This window comes from Eleutherodactylus coqui, chromosome 2 (genome assembly GCF_035609145.1).
Source record: "Eleutherodactylus coqui strain aEleCoq1 chromosome 2, aEleCoq1.hap1, whole genome shotgun sequence".
Classification (NCBI taxonomy): Eukaryota; Metazoa; Chordata; class Amphibia; order Anura; family Eleutherodactylidae; genus Eleutherodactylus; species Eleutherodactylus coqui.
The window spans coordinates 202,584,116-202,601,179 of NC_089838.1; the positions used below are offsets into that span (position 1 = coordinate 202,584,116).

The following is a 17,064-nucleotide window of genomic DNA, read 5'->3' on the forward strand; positions in this document are numbered from 1 at the left end:
TACTGATGATCATAATAATAATTAAAATGTCCTATATTTGGGACCAACATGAAAAGACCACAAACAAATATACTTCTCCAATTTAGGCTACAAGCAAGTATTGAAGAAATGTCCAAAAATACACAATGGAACCGCCCAGGGCAAAGCGGTCTTGTGTATTTGGATTAGTATTAAAGTGATAAACGTGTGTCAGTTTAAGTCACTATAGAGCGCGATCAGACTAATACCCATCAGTGATAGTTCTCTATCTATGATGCTGCGATAGAAATATGCCACATACAGTAGATAGAGTACTGATATTCAGGTAAAATTGTGTATACTCTTAGCACAACGGCTGTTGTACACGTAGCTCTGTTCTGTGAATATATCGTTTTATATAACAAGTTCTACGAGTTTCCTCATGTATGACTCATCAGGAACCAAAATTGGTTTCAGAAACAGAACTGGTCATGAGAAATGGACACCAAAAATGGCTCAATATAGCCTATGGGATGCCCACATGGGACGAACCTCTGCTGCTCTGTACTATGGCTAGCTATCTAGGTATAGGTGGGGTTAATCTCTAATAGTTGCCCCAGGTGCTAAAGTAGCTACCAGCCTAACCTGTAGATAGCTATCTAAGTTTAGATGAGGTTAGCTGAAGTGGCTATCTATGATGCATGTGGTGCATCAAAAGACTGCTTGCCCTAATAACCCCAAAAGCCCAAGGCCCAAAATAACAAAGCAGCAACAGAAAAAATGGCTCAATATAGCCTATGAGATGCCCACACGGGACAACCCTCTACTGCTCTGTACTATGGCTAGCTATCTAGGTATAGGTGGGGTTAATCTCTGATAGTTGCCCCAGGTGCTAAATTAGCTACCAACCTAACCTGTAGCTATCTATCTAAGTTTAGATGAGGTTAGCTGAAGTGGCTATCTATGATGCATGTGGTGCATCCAAAGACTGCTTGCCCTAATAACCCCAAAAGCCCAAGGCCCAAAATAACAAAGCAGCAACAGCACAGAGTCTCCTGCCCAGCTAACCTCATCCAGGGGTTTCGCCTTGCGCTCAGTGGGACCGGTGGCAGCAGCGCCGACCCCATTGAGAACATATAGTGACGATCCCGATCCTCTGCCATAGCTGTCACAGCTGACAGAGGAGCGCGATGTTCTCCCATTAAATTCAATGGAGCCGGCAATACAGCTGGCTCCGTTGATAGCAATGGGCTGCCAGCAAGCCCTGCAGTGATTTTCGTGGGAAGGGCTTAAAATATAAGCTCTTCACTGAAAATCAATCCAAAAATGTGTAAAAAAAAAAAAAGTATACTCATCTCTCTGCAGCTCCCGGGGCTCAGCCACGTCTAGCCGGCTCTTTTCCTGCACTGCTATGAGGAGCTTTCAGCAGGCAGGGAATTTTAAATCCCCGCCTGCTGAAAGGGCTGCCTCGGATTGGCTGAGCACTGTGACCAATCAGAGGCAGCTCTCAGCTATTGAATGACAGCTGAGAGCTGCCTCTGATTAGTCCCTGCGCTCAGCCAATCAGAGGTAGCACTCACCCATTCATGAATTACAATACAGCCGGCTCCTTTGAATTCAATGGTAGAACATCGCGCTTCTCTGCCAGCTGTGGCAGAGGATCGCAATCTTCACTATACGTTCTCAATAGGGTCGGCGCTGCTGTCAGCCCCACTGAGCGCAAGGTGAAACCCCTGGATGTGATAGCATCCAGGGGTTTCACATACACAAAACACTGGTTTGCCGCAGTTACATGCGTTCTGCGAACCGGTGTCCTATAATTTTCATCACATTTTTCTGCATGTAAAATTCGCACATGTGACCGCTCACATTGAAAAGCATTGGTTCTATCTAGTGCGATCTTTTTAACATGCGGAAAAACGCCTGTCAAAACGCCCGTGTGACTGAGCCCTTACACAGATTGTCTTCACTTGATATTTTGCTCTGTCCACACTGGGGCTTATATTCTAAAATCACCTATTAGTATGTTTTTGGAATATGGGAGGAAACCCACACAAACAGAGGGAAAACATACAATTTCCATGCAGATGCTGTTCGTAGTTTTGAACATGGGACCCAAAAACTGCAAGGCAGCAGTGTTAACCACTGAGATGGGACTTCAGCATTGATGGCCTATGTTCAAGATAAATCAACATTACCAGATCAGTGGTGATCCACTGTTCATGACACCAGTTATTCAGCTGTCTGAAGTGGCTATGGTTTTTGGGTGAGTGCTGCTGTCACTTCAATGCATACCAAGCACTGCGCCATACATTTTATAGTGGGTGTGCTGGGTATTGCAGTTTAGTCTCATTCTGTCTTGTATCTAGAGTAGTTTTACCCTGTATTAGTGCTTCACCATACTTTTACTTACCTTATCACATCTCTCCTTCTGCACACCATATTTTCCCCCAAAACCTTTAGCTGCATCCGTCTGTGAGGAATGCTTTCCCACCTCTGCCCTGTAATCATGCCCCAGTGCACTCTGAAATATAAAAGAATGAGAGGTAAGTCTTCAGCAATTATTCTCAAACAACATTACTGTAGGGTCAGAAAAATTTTCACTATTCTTAAATTAACTGTATGAACAAGCTGATGGATCAACTGTAGACACGGAGATCAGAGGTTCAGTGATTAGTGCAATAATCAATTTGCGTCAGTATCATGAAAAGCATTGTGAATCCGGAAAAGTCAATGGGAATAAAAATTGGGTTAATAAATTTGCCGTTCAGAAGATTTCCAATGCATGACAATAGATCCACACATCTGGGGAACATTGTGAAAAAGTGGTCAAAATAGTGTACAGTGGTGTAGGGGGTCAATCATAGTACAGGGGTGTAATTGAAAACAAAAGTGGGACCACATAGAGTCTCCTAGATCAAAAATTGTGCCAAGGAAGACAGCAGGTCTGGTGCTTGTTTTGCAAGCAATGTGCCAGATGATAGTCTGGCACCAGCTCTTACAGCAGAGAACGGAGAAAACCTCAGATCTCTGCTGTTTAACCCTTTACATGCTGCAGTCTATGCGGCCACAGCATGTAAAGGGCTGACAGGGGGAGGGGGCTCCCTCTGTCAGATGATAGCCGGGCACCAGCTCTTACAGCAGAAAACAGAGAAAACCTTCGATCTCTGCTGTTTAACCCTTTACATGCCACGGTCTGTGCGACCGCAGAATGTAAAGGGCTGTTACCATTAGACCCCGCAATGTGAATAGGGGGTTCTGATGAGTCTCTGTGGAAGTCCCCTAAAGGGACAAAAATTTTAAAAAAGTTAAAAAAAAATTGCTAAAAAATTATAAAAAAATAAAAACACCCAAACCACAAATTTCTCCCTTTACTTTGTAAAAAACTAAAAACAAAATTACACATGTGGTATCCCTGCATTCGTAATGAACCAGAGAAGGAAGTTAGTACATTATTTAACCCCTTAATAACGCGACCCCTTTTTTTTTTTCATTTTCGTTTTTTCCTCCCTCCTTTTAAAAAAAATCATAACTCCTTTATTTATTCATCGACGTCGCTGCATGAGGGCTTGTGTTTTGCGGGACAAGTTGTATTTTTCAATGGTGTTATATAAGTACCATATAATGTGCTGAAAAATTTAACAAAATTCTAAGTGAAATAAAATGAAAAAAAAATGGCATTCCATCATCTTTCAATGCGTTTTGTTTCTATGGTGCACAAACTGCAACAAAAATGACCTGATAACTTTATTCTATGGGTCAGTGCGATTACTACGATACCAAACGTGTATATTTTTGGGGGGTTTTTTTGCTGTAGCACTTGTATTTTTTTTCAAAGATATTTAATTCTTTAAAATTATTTTCTGCTGCATCTTGTGCGCGCAATAACTTTTTATTTTTCCATCAACGTAGTTAAGCGAGGGCTCGTTGTTTGCGGGATGTCCTGTAGTTTACGATAGTACCAATTCGGAATACATACAACTTTTTGATCGCTTTTTATTGCATTTTTTCTGGGAGACAGGGTGACTGAAAAAGTGCATTTCTGGTGTTCTTAATTTTTTTTTTCGGACTACGTTCACCATGCGGGGTAAATAATGCACTACTTTGATAAATTAGACTTTTATGGATGCCACGCTGCATTACTTACCTTTGGTATTTATACTTCTATACCTAGCAGGATAAATCATGATTATAGCACCAGCCCCTTTATATACGTCATATATGTATATAAGTTATGTATTCAGACTTAAGATATAAAGACAAACTGTAATAGTTAGTAAGTAGAGTTGAGTGAACATACTCTGCCGAGCTTGATGCTTGTTCGAGTATTAGAGTACTCGATGGTGCTCGTTACTTGAACGAGCATCAAATAGTGTTTGACCCTGCCCCAGTTTTTGGCTCCTCCCTGCTTTGACGTGCCTGTTTTGGCCCCTCCCCGCTGCAGCGCACGTCGAGAGAGAGAGAGAACGAGAACACGAACTAAGAAGAAAAAAAAAAAGCCCGGGACCCTGCGTCCCACATACAAAAATGCTCAAGTCTCCCATTGTAGTCAATGGGGTTCGTTACTCGAATAGAGCTCTCGAATTTTACGAAAAGCTCGAATAACGCGGACCCGAGCATATGGGTGCTCGCTCATCTCTAATAGCAAGGTATGCAGACACTAATATATAACATGCATTAGCTGCTTAATCTAATAGTGGATTATCTATTAAGATTTTTCTATAATATTCCGTCATGCTCATATCTAGAATTTGATTTGAATTAATATTCAGTGCTCCTTCTTATTGAACTATGTTACAAAGCAAAAGCAGCAGAATGACACATATAATGCTGTGACTGCTTGATATCTGTAATACTTTAATTACAAAATATTAAATAACTTGTCTAAAGTCACATAACAATTAGAGAATGCAATGGGTGTCTGACTGCTAGGGAGAAGATTGTTAGGACTCTCAATGCTCCCAATTCTCATGGGTGGAAAATATGGACACGGCAGGCATATGTACTCACTAATATACCCTCATGTCTCCATCCCCTGGAACAGCAGAGTGTCGCATACCCATGCATCTGTATTCTCATTTGGACCATACAGCCTCATGTACCAAAGTCTGTGATTAATGACTCCCACTGACATTAGAACCGTCCAGAATTACTTGTCACTGGAGGTCCTGCACACATATAACAGCAAGGAAATCCACCAGGTGCCAGTCAACATGTTCCAGCAATATTTTAGCAGCTCTATAATGCAATAAGTATATACACAAATTCTTTACCTAAAATGAAAAAGGCAGGAAGAAAAGAAAATGCAGTATCCTATAGTGCTACAAATAAAGCGACCAGTCCTCCAAATTCTGGTAGTGGCATTACTGCCAGTTTTTCAAAGTAGTTGGCCAGGCTTTTGCCAGTTGTATTGCAATGACTGATAGTGTAGACTACATTTTTTGGCTATCACTTTCAGAACTTAGTCCTGTGTGTCTGCCTGAATGCCTTAGAGCTCAGTCTATGCCAGAGTATCAAAATAACTCTCTATATGAGACAAATCAATAAGATAATATGCCATGGTAAGCCAATGTCTTTATAACTTGTGTCTGCAGCTCCATAAGCAGAATACACATTAGTGAAAGACTTTAAAGTTAAACTTCTAATAATAGAAATATAATAGAGATTCACTGCATATGCCATTCTATATAAGGTCATCTTAAGCCCTTCAACGGTAAATCTATACTTTAAAGCTTTCCTCTGTGACTCCATTTAAAACCTATTAGAACTATTTCAAGTAAACCTAAGCTGGTTTTAGTGCAGCTCAGAAACTGAGTGCTTTATAATTAACAAGCTTTCCAATGACATTGGATCACTGAGCTAAAGCGTTTTTCTGGGACTTCAATAATTATGACCTATGCTCAGGTGAGAGTTGCTTCACTTCATAACAGGCACAGCAACATACATTTCATAGCAGCTGTGCTTGGTACTGCAGCTTAATTCCATTCATCTGAATGGGGCCGAGCTGCTATCAGGCCATGTGACCAATGAATGCAACATCACAAGTCTGAGAAAAGGCAGTGGAACTCACCCAAGTGCAATGACCTCTTCAATTGGTGGCGGACCTCCACCAATCAGATATTGAAGACTCATCTTGAGAATGAATCATCAATACTTTAGTCCTGAAAAAAGCCTTTAAAGGGGTTTTTCATGGAAAATACTATTGATAACCTATCCTCAGGACTCTAGCTGATCAACTATTGATAGTTAAGCGGCTGGGGTCGCTAACTGTTGACTCCGCCCAATCAGCTGACAGCACCACAAATACACAGGGGTTGGAGTAGAAGCTCCTGCTCCAACCCCTGTGTAGTCTCCAGTACTTGTAACTGAAGCACAGCTTCCATTGATTTCAATGAGACCCCAGCCTGCAGTTACAGGTGCCAGCCACTACACAGGGGTCCGAGCAGTGGCTTCTGCTCAGTCCCGGTGTATTTGTGGAGCTGTCAATGGGCGCCTAATCAGCTGATTGGCTAATTCCTAGTAGCAGAGGCCAGCCAATCAACCAGTGGTGACCTAGTCTGCAGAAAGGTCATCAATAATATTTTCCCTGGAAAACCCCTTAAAACTATGTGGTAGGGGTTTTTGAAATGATATAGTGCACAATGGTAACGTTACTTCCAAGTTTAACGGAGAGAGAAGTAAAGAGAGAAAGAGAGTATTTTATGCATATTACCTTGTCCATCCTATCTCTCTCTGTTCCAAATTGTCCACCATATCCATACGATGCTTTGGGACCTTGCTCAAATTCTTTCTTCTTCAACTGGTCATGCTCTTTAGACACATTGCTTCTTAGTTGCTTTATGCTTTAGGCAATACAAAAGTGAATGATATTTTATACAGTAAATAGTGACTTATTAAAAACAATTTGGCCTATTATTATTGAACATACAGTAGGAATTGAAAAAAACATGTGCATGAACTTGTGATTGACAGATGGGTGTGGAGTATCTGATTTTGTGTTTAATTAAAAACATTTTACCATATTACACCTCCATCCTAAAATGAAGTGTTGGCTGCATTGTTGAATTCGTATATGTGATAACTATGTGCAGTCTTAGACTCTCGTCACCTTAGTTGTTAGATCCTGATTTCATTTTACCTTCTGGCTGCTACATGTTGTCAGTCATATAAGAGGGGTTCATTTCTGTCTACCCCTCAATCAGTCCCAGTGAAAAGGCCCTCCTACCATTCTTACTTGAATCTATGTGCTTATGCCCATCTTGTGTGGAACTTTTATTCACCTTAATATACATATTGGGAAACGTAACATTATAGTGTTAGGCTAGGACTACATGGTGACTTTGGCCACGACACACATCATGCAGCCAAAATCATAGTATCCTGATGCTATTGTACATCCCAATGTAAACGAATGTGGTTGCATTGCAACTTGCCATGTTCTAACAATTGCAAGAAATCCAAATCTGCTGGACTTCTTTCGATAACAATCAGGTCGCAACAACTTGCAACTCACAATGTGATTACATTTACTTTCATTAGATTGCAATGCAGCGTAGCAGTAGTATGACTTTGGCTACACAACAAGTGTCACGGCCAAAGTCGACACGTAGCCCTAGTTTAAACAAGGAAGTAAGTAGAGCTCCCTCCAACTTGGGTTGCAATAGAAATACAATATTGTATTGAGTGTAAAGCATCAAAAACTACATCATTCCAGTAATATATCAGAAAAGATAATTATTGAAAATAAAAGGACCACTACAGAAATCAGCCAATATAGTGCAGCCTGGAATTCACCTCGTATATAGAAACATCTAAAATTACTAATTTTTCCATTACATATATGTATACACCAATTAACTTCCTACTAAGGATGGATATAATGACTCACTCTATATGTTGTGGACGGCCAGATCCTTGTATGGTTTTTGCTCCCCATCGTTGCTCTTCTTCTGTTATATCATTCTGAGGAGAAAACATTTTAGTGTGGTCAAACAGGACTAGTTGTTGACAAGTACTAAAATACTGTGACATGAGTACAGTAGCTGTTTTTTCTAAACAAATTTAGTTTTTACCATTTTTACTAAAGTTACCATATTTTTCGCTTTATAAGACGCACCTGATGATAAGACGCACCTAGGTTTTAGAGAGAGGAAAGTAGGAAAAAATATTTTGAACCAAAAAGTGGGCTTAAATATTTAATAAAATAACAGAATAATATGTAAACATGAACAGCAGTCAGTCAACAGCCGCATTAAGAACTATTATTACCGTAATTAACAGATAAGCAGTAGTGATGAGCGAACGTACTCGTTTCGAGTAATTACTCGATCGAGCACCGCGATTTTCGAGTACTTCAGTACTTGGGTGAAAAGATTCGGGGGCGCCGGGGGGCGGGGGAGGCGTGGCGGCGTGGGGGGTAGCAGTGGGGAACAGGGGGGAGCCCTCTCTCTCTCCCTCTCCCCCCCCCACTCCCCGCTGCAACCACCCACTCACCCACGGCGCCCCCCGAATTTTTTCGCCCGAGTACGGAAGTACTCGAAAATCGCGGTATTCGGGCGAAAAAGGGGCATGGCCGAGTAGGTTCGCTCATCTCTAATAAGCAGAGATTTTTATTTTAGAATAATACACCTCTAGTCATCAGGAAACCTCAAAAACTCCTCACTGCTGTCCGAACTTATCAAGCTCAGTGACTCACTATCACTGGTGTCAGCATCTTCATAAAGGATTCCATCCTCAGAACCATCCAAGGCATTACTGATGCCACAATTTTTTAAGGATCCTACAACAATTTCCTCCTCACAGCCAGCCACGATGCTTTCACCCACTCACAAACCTGAGTGATAGTGGGCCTTTTCATGCGTCCAGTGGGTGTCAGGTCATGATTTCCAGCAGCCATCCACTTGTTCTACTCCCCTCGCATGAAAACTTTAAATGGCTTGTTAATAGATCCAGAGGCTGCAACTGGCTGGTAAGCCCCCCAGGAATTACAGCTAGATGGGTCTTTGCTTCTTTAAATATTTTTTTTGTGTTTTCATTGATATGTGCCCTAAACTGGTCAAGTACTAGCAGGGCAGGTTTCTTCCGAAGCCCTCCAGGGCGTCTGGACCACCCTTTTTTTTTTTTTATGGTCCATGTTACTTTAAGCGGATCATTGTAATAAGTAAAGAGTATACTACGCTCTAGTTGTGGGGGGTAATTAACTTTGCAACAGTTGTGTTAGACATCATCCCAGTCTCCTCTTTTATTGGATGCAACTATCAATATTCTCCAACCTGCAGAAACTTATGCTTTAAATCAGTTTTTAGATCTCTAAAAGGTGAATTCCAACAGATTTGATAGATATCTGCTACCGACCATTGATCAGAATGAGGGCTTGCAATAATTCATGTGCCGTCAAAACAACCACATTCAGATAAATGGTTTTTAGTAGTAAATATATGTGCAACATATTACTGGATAGTTTAAAATACACATGATCTCCCCCCAATCATCTGCAGCCTGCTGATCAGCAGATGCACAACATTGTGGTCTTAAGATGGTGGTCACATGCCTGGAAGTGAAGAAAGCTTAAAGCGACCATCCGGTCCTGGAAAAACAAAGATGATCGCACCGCTTCACCGACTACCTGATGCACACTGCATTTGTATGTGTTCATAGTCCAATACACGACATAATGCTCTGATTGGCCAGTGCGGGTCAATCAAAGCAAGTGTAGTGTACAGTGTGCATCAGTCAGAGAAGCTGGGGCAGCCATCCTTGTTTCTCCAGCCTCAGAGTGGACCACACTTTTTCGATCCATATTTTCATTCCACCTTCATCCATCCATCCTTTCTCATGAACATGGACAGTAACTCCTCGTGGGATCGCCTCTTTTGGCATGCTTTTTCTTTTGAAGATTAGCATTGGTGGAAGTTGGGTGCCATCTGCACAGCAGGACAACACAACCGTATAATGCGTTTTCTCATGTCCTGAGGTTTTCACAGTTATGGATTTTGCATCTTTCAAATCAACAGTCCTATTTGATGGAACATCAAAAGTTAATGGGACTTCATCGATATTCCCGATCTGGCCTATTTCAAAGCCATTTTTCTTTCTTGCATCAATTACAAATGTATGAAAAGACACAATCTTGGCTTCATATTCTTTAGGCATTTTTTGCGCAATCCTAGTTTTGGTGCGCATAGCAAGGCCACATCTCCTCATGAACCTGCAGCACCACGATGCGGATCCAGGGAAGTCCTCAATGCCTTTCTCTGCAGCAAGACGCTTGGCTTCAAAGATGATCATTTTTGTAGAGACTGAAAATCCGTTGTTCCTGTGACGTATTATCCACTCTTTCATTTCCCTGTCTATCTGTGGCCATTTTGCAGTACGCCCATGAAAATTGTGCTTACTTTTATCTGCTTTTTGCAGCTACTCCTCCTGTTTCCTCCATTCCCATATCATTTTTTCTGTTGGAGGCAGCCCAAAATTTCTCTCAGCTGCTCTGTTCCCATGTTCTTTGGCGTATTTCACTACCTCCAGTTTAAAAGGGATTTTATATGCTAGTCGTTTCTGCTTTGACATCTTTCTAAAATTAGATGGATGCAGCAGGAGACTAAGGTAGCTTTGTCATGCAATAATGAAAGAACTGTAAGCACTTCCTCATAGGAGGAAGGGGTCAAGCTGATTGGTGGAGGAAGGGAGCAACAGTTGTTCCCGCCAGCGCTCACCAGCAATCAGCGGGCAGGAGAGAGAACTGATTCTTTGGCCGAATGTTCGCATGATTGCGCGTTAAACTCGCGATCGCGCGTCTTTTCGCGACCGCTCTATGAGACGCACTGACTTTTCTCCCCCACTTTGGGGGGAAGGAAAGTGCGTCTTATAAAGCGAAAAAAACGGTATATTCAAACAAGTTATATCAATAACGGACATGTTTTTTAACAATTGAGTCCAGTTGGAGGTAAATAAATCAGATACAAAACTGCCAGAAAAACACAATCAACGCCAAACAGATCCGTTACGGAAAAGAACAGTGCAGAATGGACCCATCAATTATAATGGGATCCATTTGCTGTCCGTCATTTTTCTGTGCTATTTCATACAGGATTTTTACAGAATTCAGCAATAGAGGCTCCAAATGCTGATGGGAACATAGTTTACTATTACTATTGACACATCGAAAACTAAACCTGTGAGTTTTGCCTTATGACCAATTGCTGGCTACTAGTGACCTTCAATGGTGTCTAGTGATTAGCAGATTTATGCTAATGATATACAGTATATCTAGCTGACCAGGCAGCACTTTCACATTCTTTAATTTTTCATGTAATAAAAAAAACAAAACATACAAATGTAGTTCTTTATTTTTTAGGCTCTATTCACTACACATTTGTTGTGCATTGCATACTTGGAAAGTAACCATAGAGCCCTATAGACCCAATTAATGTCTATTGCATCCCCATGGCAGGTATAGATTGATGTGCATTTTGTTTTTAACTATATAGGAAAGAGTAGCTTGTTGTCCATTACTATACAGTGGGCCAATGCATAAAGATGTATATCAAGTTGTACACTTTACCATTAGGGCCATTCACATGAACATACTAAGGGCGCATTCAGACGACCGTATATCGGCTGGGTTTTCACCCGATATACGGCATCTCTCTCTGCAGGGGGAGGAGGCTGGAAGAGCCAAGGAGCAGTGCTCTGAGCTCCCGCCCCTTCTCTGCCTCTTCTCCGCCACTCTGCACTATTTGCAATGAGAGGAGGCAGGACGGGGCGAGGCTAAGTTCTGGGAATTAGCTCAGCCCCTGTCCCGCCCCTGAGGGTGCATTTACACGAGCGCATTAACGGCGGGTTTTTACGCCCAACCGTATATACGCAACCTTCCGAGGCATTGGTTTGCAATATATTCGTTCACACGGGCGATTTTACGGCGCGTAAAAACGGCAACTCGCAGAAAATAGAAGATACGCGACCGAAATACACGCCAACACATATATGATGGCCAAAAAGATAGTTTGAAAAGTAGGAACAGACGAGAATACGCTTTCTAGCTCTGGTCGTGATCGCTGAAAAACGTTCTTTCCGGAGATTATGCGCTGCGGACGTGCGAACGCAAATACGCTTACACTCGTGTGAATGCACCCTGAAATATGCGATTTTTATGTGAGTGCAATGCTTTTTTGTGAGAAAAATCGCATGACGGTACCAGCAATTTTCATGTTTGTGAAAATCACGTTTTTCCGTAGGAAAAAAAAGTGGATTGTACTCACAAGTTTTATTTGAGTGTGATCCGATTAATTCATCCCATTGCAAACAATGGGCAAGTTTTATATGATATTGCAGAAAAATAGGACATGCTGCAGTTTTTCTGTTTGGCAGTATCGCTGCAAGAGGAAAAACGCCTGTGTAAATGAACCCATTGGAAACAATATTGCAGGAGTTCTGTGTGATGCACAAATGCATAGAACCGGTACAATTTTCTTGCCTATGTAAATAAATCCTTAGAAAGTACAACTAAACAATACGATTTACTTCTAATATTTGCTTCTGCTCTGCTAATGTTACTTTTACCGGTAGTAGGCAGATACAAGCTCATCTGAATGGTTGATATAAGTAATTACAGATCGCTGCCATCTGGTTGCCTGTATACCCTTCTTTTCACAGAGAGATAGACTGCTAAAACGATTGCTGATATTAGCATGTAGTTTGGACTTGCAAGATTTCTAATAATGTTTAACATTAATTGCCTTTTTTCATGTTAGTGCTTCCATTACAAATGACAGGCGGGATATGCTGCTAATAAATAATCATTTTCAGGTTAGCATAAAAAATGTGAACGATAATAAATAAGTGAATTATCGTTCATCCTTAGATTGCATTTGCTACGCATGCTTCTACTGGCCAATGATTGGGAATGATTGTCCCGTTCAAAAAGCCATTCATTTTCAAGTACTAAAGTTGTAGACTCACCACAAAATCTGGATCAGTTTCCCAGTCATCACCTCCTGAAGCCTCAGTCACTGCTACTTTGTGTCCCACAGCTGCTTTCCACATCTATAGTATATAAAAAAACGTTTATGGGTTAAGAGGTGAATATTGTGGTAACAGAAGATTCCCAAAGAAGACCTTTCTAATTGGTGAATAGAAAAATGACACTTATCATAGTATATGGACACGATGCTACCTCAAAAATAATGGAGACAAGTTATACTTGACTTGAACATCACATACATATTTACATCAACTTTCGCCAAGGCAAGATTTCAACTTTGAATTAAGTGCACTGGCAACTGTAAAAGAAAAAACTTTCAAAGAATCACAGTATATAGATTTATAGGAAGAGTAAAAGGGGCAAATAGCACTATGACCTCAACAATACATTGGCAACCGACACTACATAGGCCAATTCATCTTACACACCCACGAATTGGCAAACTCAGACGGAACCGCAGAACTGCGAAACAGACTTCATACTCACTGACAGGCGAATTCAGACGGAACCGCAGAACTGCGAAACAGACTTCATACTCACTGACAGGCGAATTCAGACGGAACAGCAGAACTGCAAAACGGACTTCATACTCATCGACAGGCGAATTCAGACAGAACAGCAGAACTGCATAACGAACTTCATACTCGCTGACAGATGAGCTCAGACAGAACAGCAGAACTGCAAAACAGACTTCATATTCGCCAACAGGCGAGCTCAGATGGAACCGCAGAACTGTGAAACGGACTTCATACTCGCCGACAGGCAAACTTAGAGGGAACTGCAGAACTCACCTGCGCACATAGTCAGATGGAATAACTATGGAATGTACGAGATATTGGTTCGTATTTTGTCCAAGATACATAAACCCGCGAGCCCACTTCAAGAGTCCTGGTTGTCTCGCGAGTCCCTACTCTAATGAGACAACTAACCCCAGGAAACCTGCCGGCATGCGGGGCAATCGCCCCAACAGGGATGACCCCGCACTGGAACCTAGGGACCTACCTCATCCCTGATGAGAAATGATCCACAGCAATACACAGTTCACACCACACATACAGCAACCTGCGCAGACATGCAGGAACATGACACTGTTCACACCTAAACATACTGAACATGCCCATTCGCACCTCATGTCCGGCCACTTGCACAAACACGCAAGAACATGTCACTGTTCACATCTAAACTTACTGAACAAACAGGGGAAAGACGAGCAGCCTCTAGCAGGGGAGCTGGTATATATGAGCAGCAGACCTGGGGGTTTGTTTGGCTGGAGTAATCCACACCCAGCCAGCTCAATCAACCCCCCCTGTGGAGCTGTTCTGCTGGAAACCCATGTAGTACAATAGATCCCAGCAGCACACGCTAATACATAACGTATTGGCCACATGTTCCTGTTGCGGATTTGGAAATAGTTATTTCAGAACTACAGTAAGTGCTTCTGTTATCTGTATAGCAGTTTTGTGCCCTGGTTTTTATGTTTATGTATCTAAGATGTTCATCTTGTCACAATAGCCCTTTTCTTGTTCCAAAAATCAGGGGGACACCCCAAGATAGTGTATTGGTTGATGGCATGCCCAGATTTGTATCTTGCAATATGTGCACAATATAAGTGTTGTCTCAATTGCAATAAAACAAACCTTGTGACTTTGGCAAATACATATGCAATACAGGCTGTATGAGGAAGTTCTCAGCAAACACTTTTTATCCTTATATAGCATAGCTGAATCTGTATGAATATGGGGAAACTGGTTCATTCCAACACCAGAGAATGTTCCTTTTTATGAACTCAAACTAAATAAACACACTTATAATTTAATAATATAGGTATTAGGGTGGTTTCACATATACGCTCAGGGGTTCCGCTTTTATGCTCCGTTCGGAGAGCAGGAATGGAACTGAAAAGTGCCGGACGGTATTTTGAGTCAGATCTGTGATGGAACCTCCGACTTGAGGATGCAACACAGATGTGAAATCGGCCTTACACTGAGCAGATTCGCAATACAGTCAGTATTTTGTAATCCACATTCCATTGTCTTTAGTATAGTACAAAATGGATAGAAACACAAATGATTTTATATAATGCATCCTCTATTTTTACATGATAGAAGACAGATTGAACTACTGATGCCTGAATGATGTACCACCTATAAACAAAAAAGTGTCCCCATAAAATAGTGTGATCATAACATTCTAAGAGAAGAGTCAAGTCTTTACGTAGCTGCATATTGATAGACGCGGTTTACACAGGTCAGGAAATGCGTCATCTCCGTAATTGAGCCATGAAGAATCATCTTAGATGAAATATGTACGGAGGAAGGAAGCTTGTGATTAATATAATGAATGTATGAGTATTGTAGCTGTTTGCTGGTTTTCTCATGCCTTGGGTACGTCATTCTGTTGCAGTTCATTGTATAACTAAATCATTTATGAAAATCTCCTTAGCAGGCGATGACAAGAAGTCCAAACAGGGCAAGATAGTAGAGAGAGAGAAAATCTATGTTTATTTCTAGCTCCATATTGCCTCATCTAAAATTAAAGCATTCACTTTATAACAATATTTTTGACCTGATACTAGTGCCACGTTTAAAGAACCATTCTACTCGTGAAGTTTTTATATTTACATGCATGTTGCAATTTGGAAAAAAACTCTGGTGGCCATTTCTATTATATTTATAAAGGAGAAGGGCAGCGGCAACATTTCTGATTGCCATAAATTATACAGATATTCGGCACTTTTTAACCCTTTAGAACCGGAATGGATAACAAAAAGAGTGGGCCAACCCTGCACTGCCAAATCTGTTTTGCAATTAGTGTATGTAATATCTCTGATTGCTTACTGCAGCACTTATATTTAATGATACAAAATGTTTGCACCAATAAATGATTCATAACCCTGAAGCTCCATTGAAAAAACACCGTGGAAATATTTTTTAAGGTCTGAGAGTATAAAGTGATGAGGATTTTCATAGCTATTGGTCTGTACAATTATATACATTAATTATCAAAACAAATCAAGCACCTAGAAGGAGTAGTCGTAATCAAATGAAACTTTCTATGTGTGATTGTAACATTGATTTAACCCCTTAGTGACCAAGCCTGTTTGCGCCTTAATGACCAGACCAAATTTTGGAAATCTGACATGTGTGACTTTGACATAGCATAACTCCGTAAAGGTTTTGCTTATCCAAGTGATTCTGACATTGTTTTTTCGCCACATGTTGTACTTCATTTAGGTGGTGAAAATAGTCCGATAGAATTTGTGTATATTTATTAAAAGCACCAAAATTGGGAAAATTTTGAAAAAAATTTCATTTTTTCACATTTTCAACTGCGATATCTCAAATATGTGCAAACATACTGTACAATTTCTTGATAAGATATATATTTCCATCTGTTTACTTTATTCTGGGTGCACATTAGAAAAAGTTCATTTTTTTTTAACCATTTAAGAGACGTGCAAATTTAACATTGATTTTCAGCATTTTGAGGAACACTTTATTTTGCCAAGACAGCAAAGGCTCATAGGTGTCAGAATGATAGATACCCCCACAAATGACCCTATTTTAAAAACTAAACCCCTTAATATATTCACTGAGGGGGGGCAGGAGTATTTTTACCTCACGGATTTTTTTCAGGAATTAATGCAATTTAAAGGAGAAAAAATAAAATTTCTTGTTTTTGCAAATATGCTATTTAAAAGATGGGATTTTTTTTCTATAATGCACATGAAAATGCGTATTTGCACCCAAAATGGATACCCCCATTTGTCCTGTGTTCAGAAACATACCCATTGTAGCCCTAATCTTGTGTCCGTATGCACAACGGGGCCTAAACCGAAAAGAGCAGATGGTGACTTTCAGAGCAGTCATTTTGCTTGAAGGCGATTTCAGCCGCATTGCCCAATTGTAGAGCCCTTGATGGACCAAAACGATATAGAACCCCCACAAATGACCCCATTTTGAAAACTAGACCCCTTAACAAATTCATCTAGGGCTGTGCTACACATTTTGACCCCACGGTTTTTGAATGAATCTAAGCAAAGCAGAAGGAAAAAATTTGGATTTTCATTTTTGGCAATCATGTTACTTTTAAACCCGTTTTTTTTTGTACAGCACACATATGAATGA

General features: G+C 40.8%; 1 protein-coding gene across 1 annotated transcript in view; it reads right to left on the reverse strand.

The window, feature by feature from the left end:
- LOC136612117 (src substrate cortactin-like) overlaps positions 1–17,064 on the reverse strand; it is a 54,934-nt gene that overhangs the window by 20,835 nt on the left and 17,035 nt on the right. Inside the window, exons 3-6 of the mRNA XM_066592234.1 lie at positions 12,916–12,999; positions 7,847–7,920; positions 6,671–6,800; positions 2,372–2,482 (exon numbers count right to left, since the gene is read on the reverse strand). Coding sequence (XP_066448331.1) covers positions 2,372–2,482; positions 6,671–6,800; positions 7,847–7,920; positions 12,916–12,999 — 399 coding nt within the window. The remainder of the gene's footprint in view (positions 1–2,371; positions 2,483–6,670; positions 6,801–7,846; positions 7,921–12,915; positions 13,000–17,064) is intronic.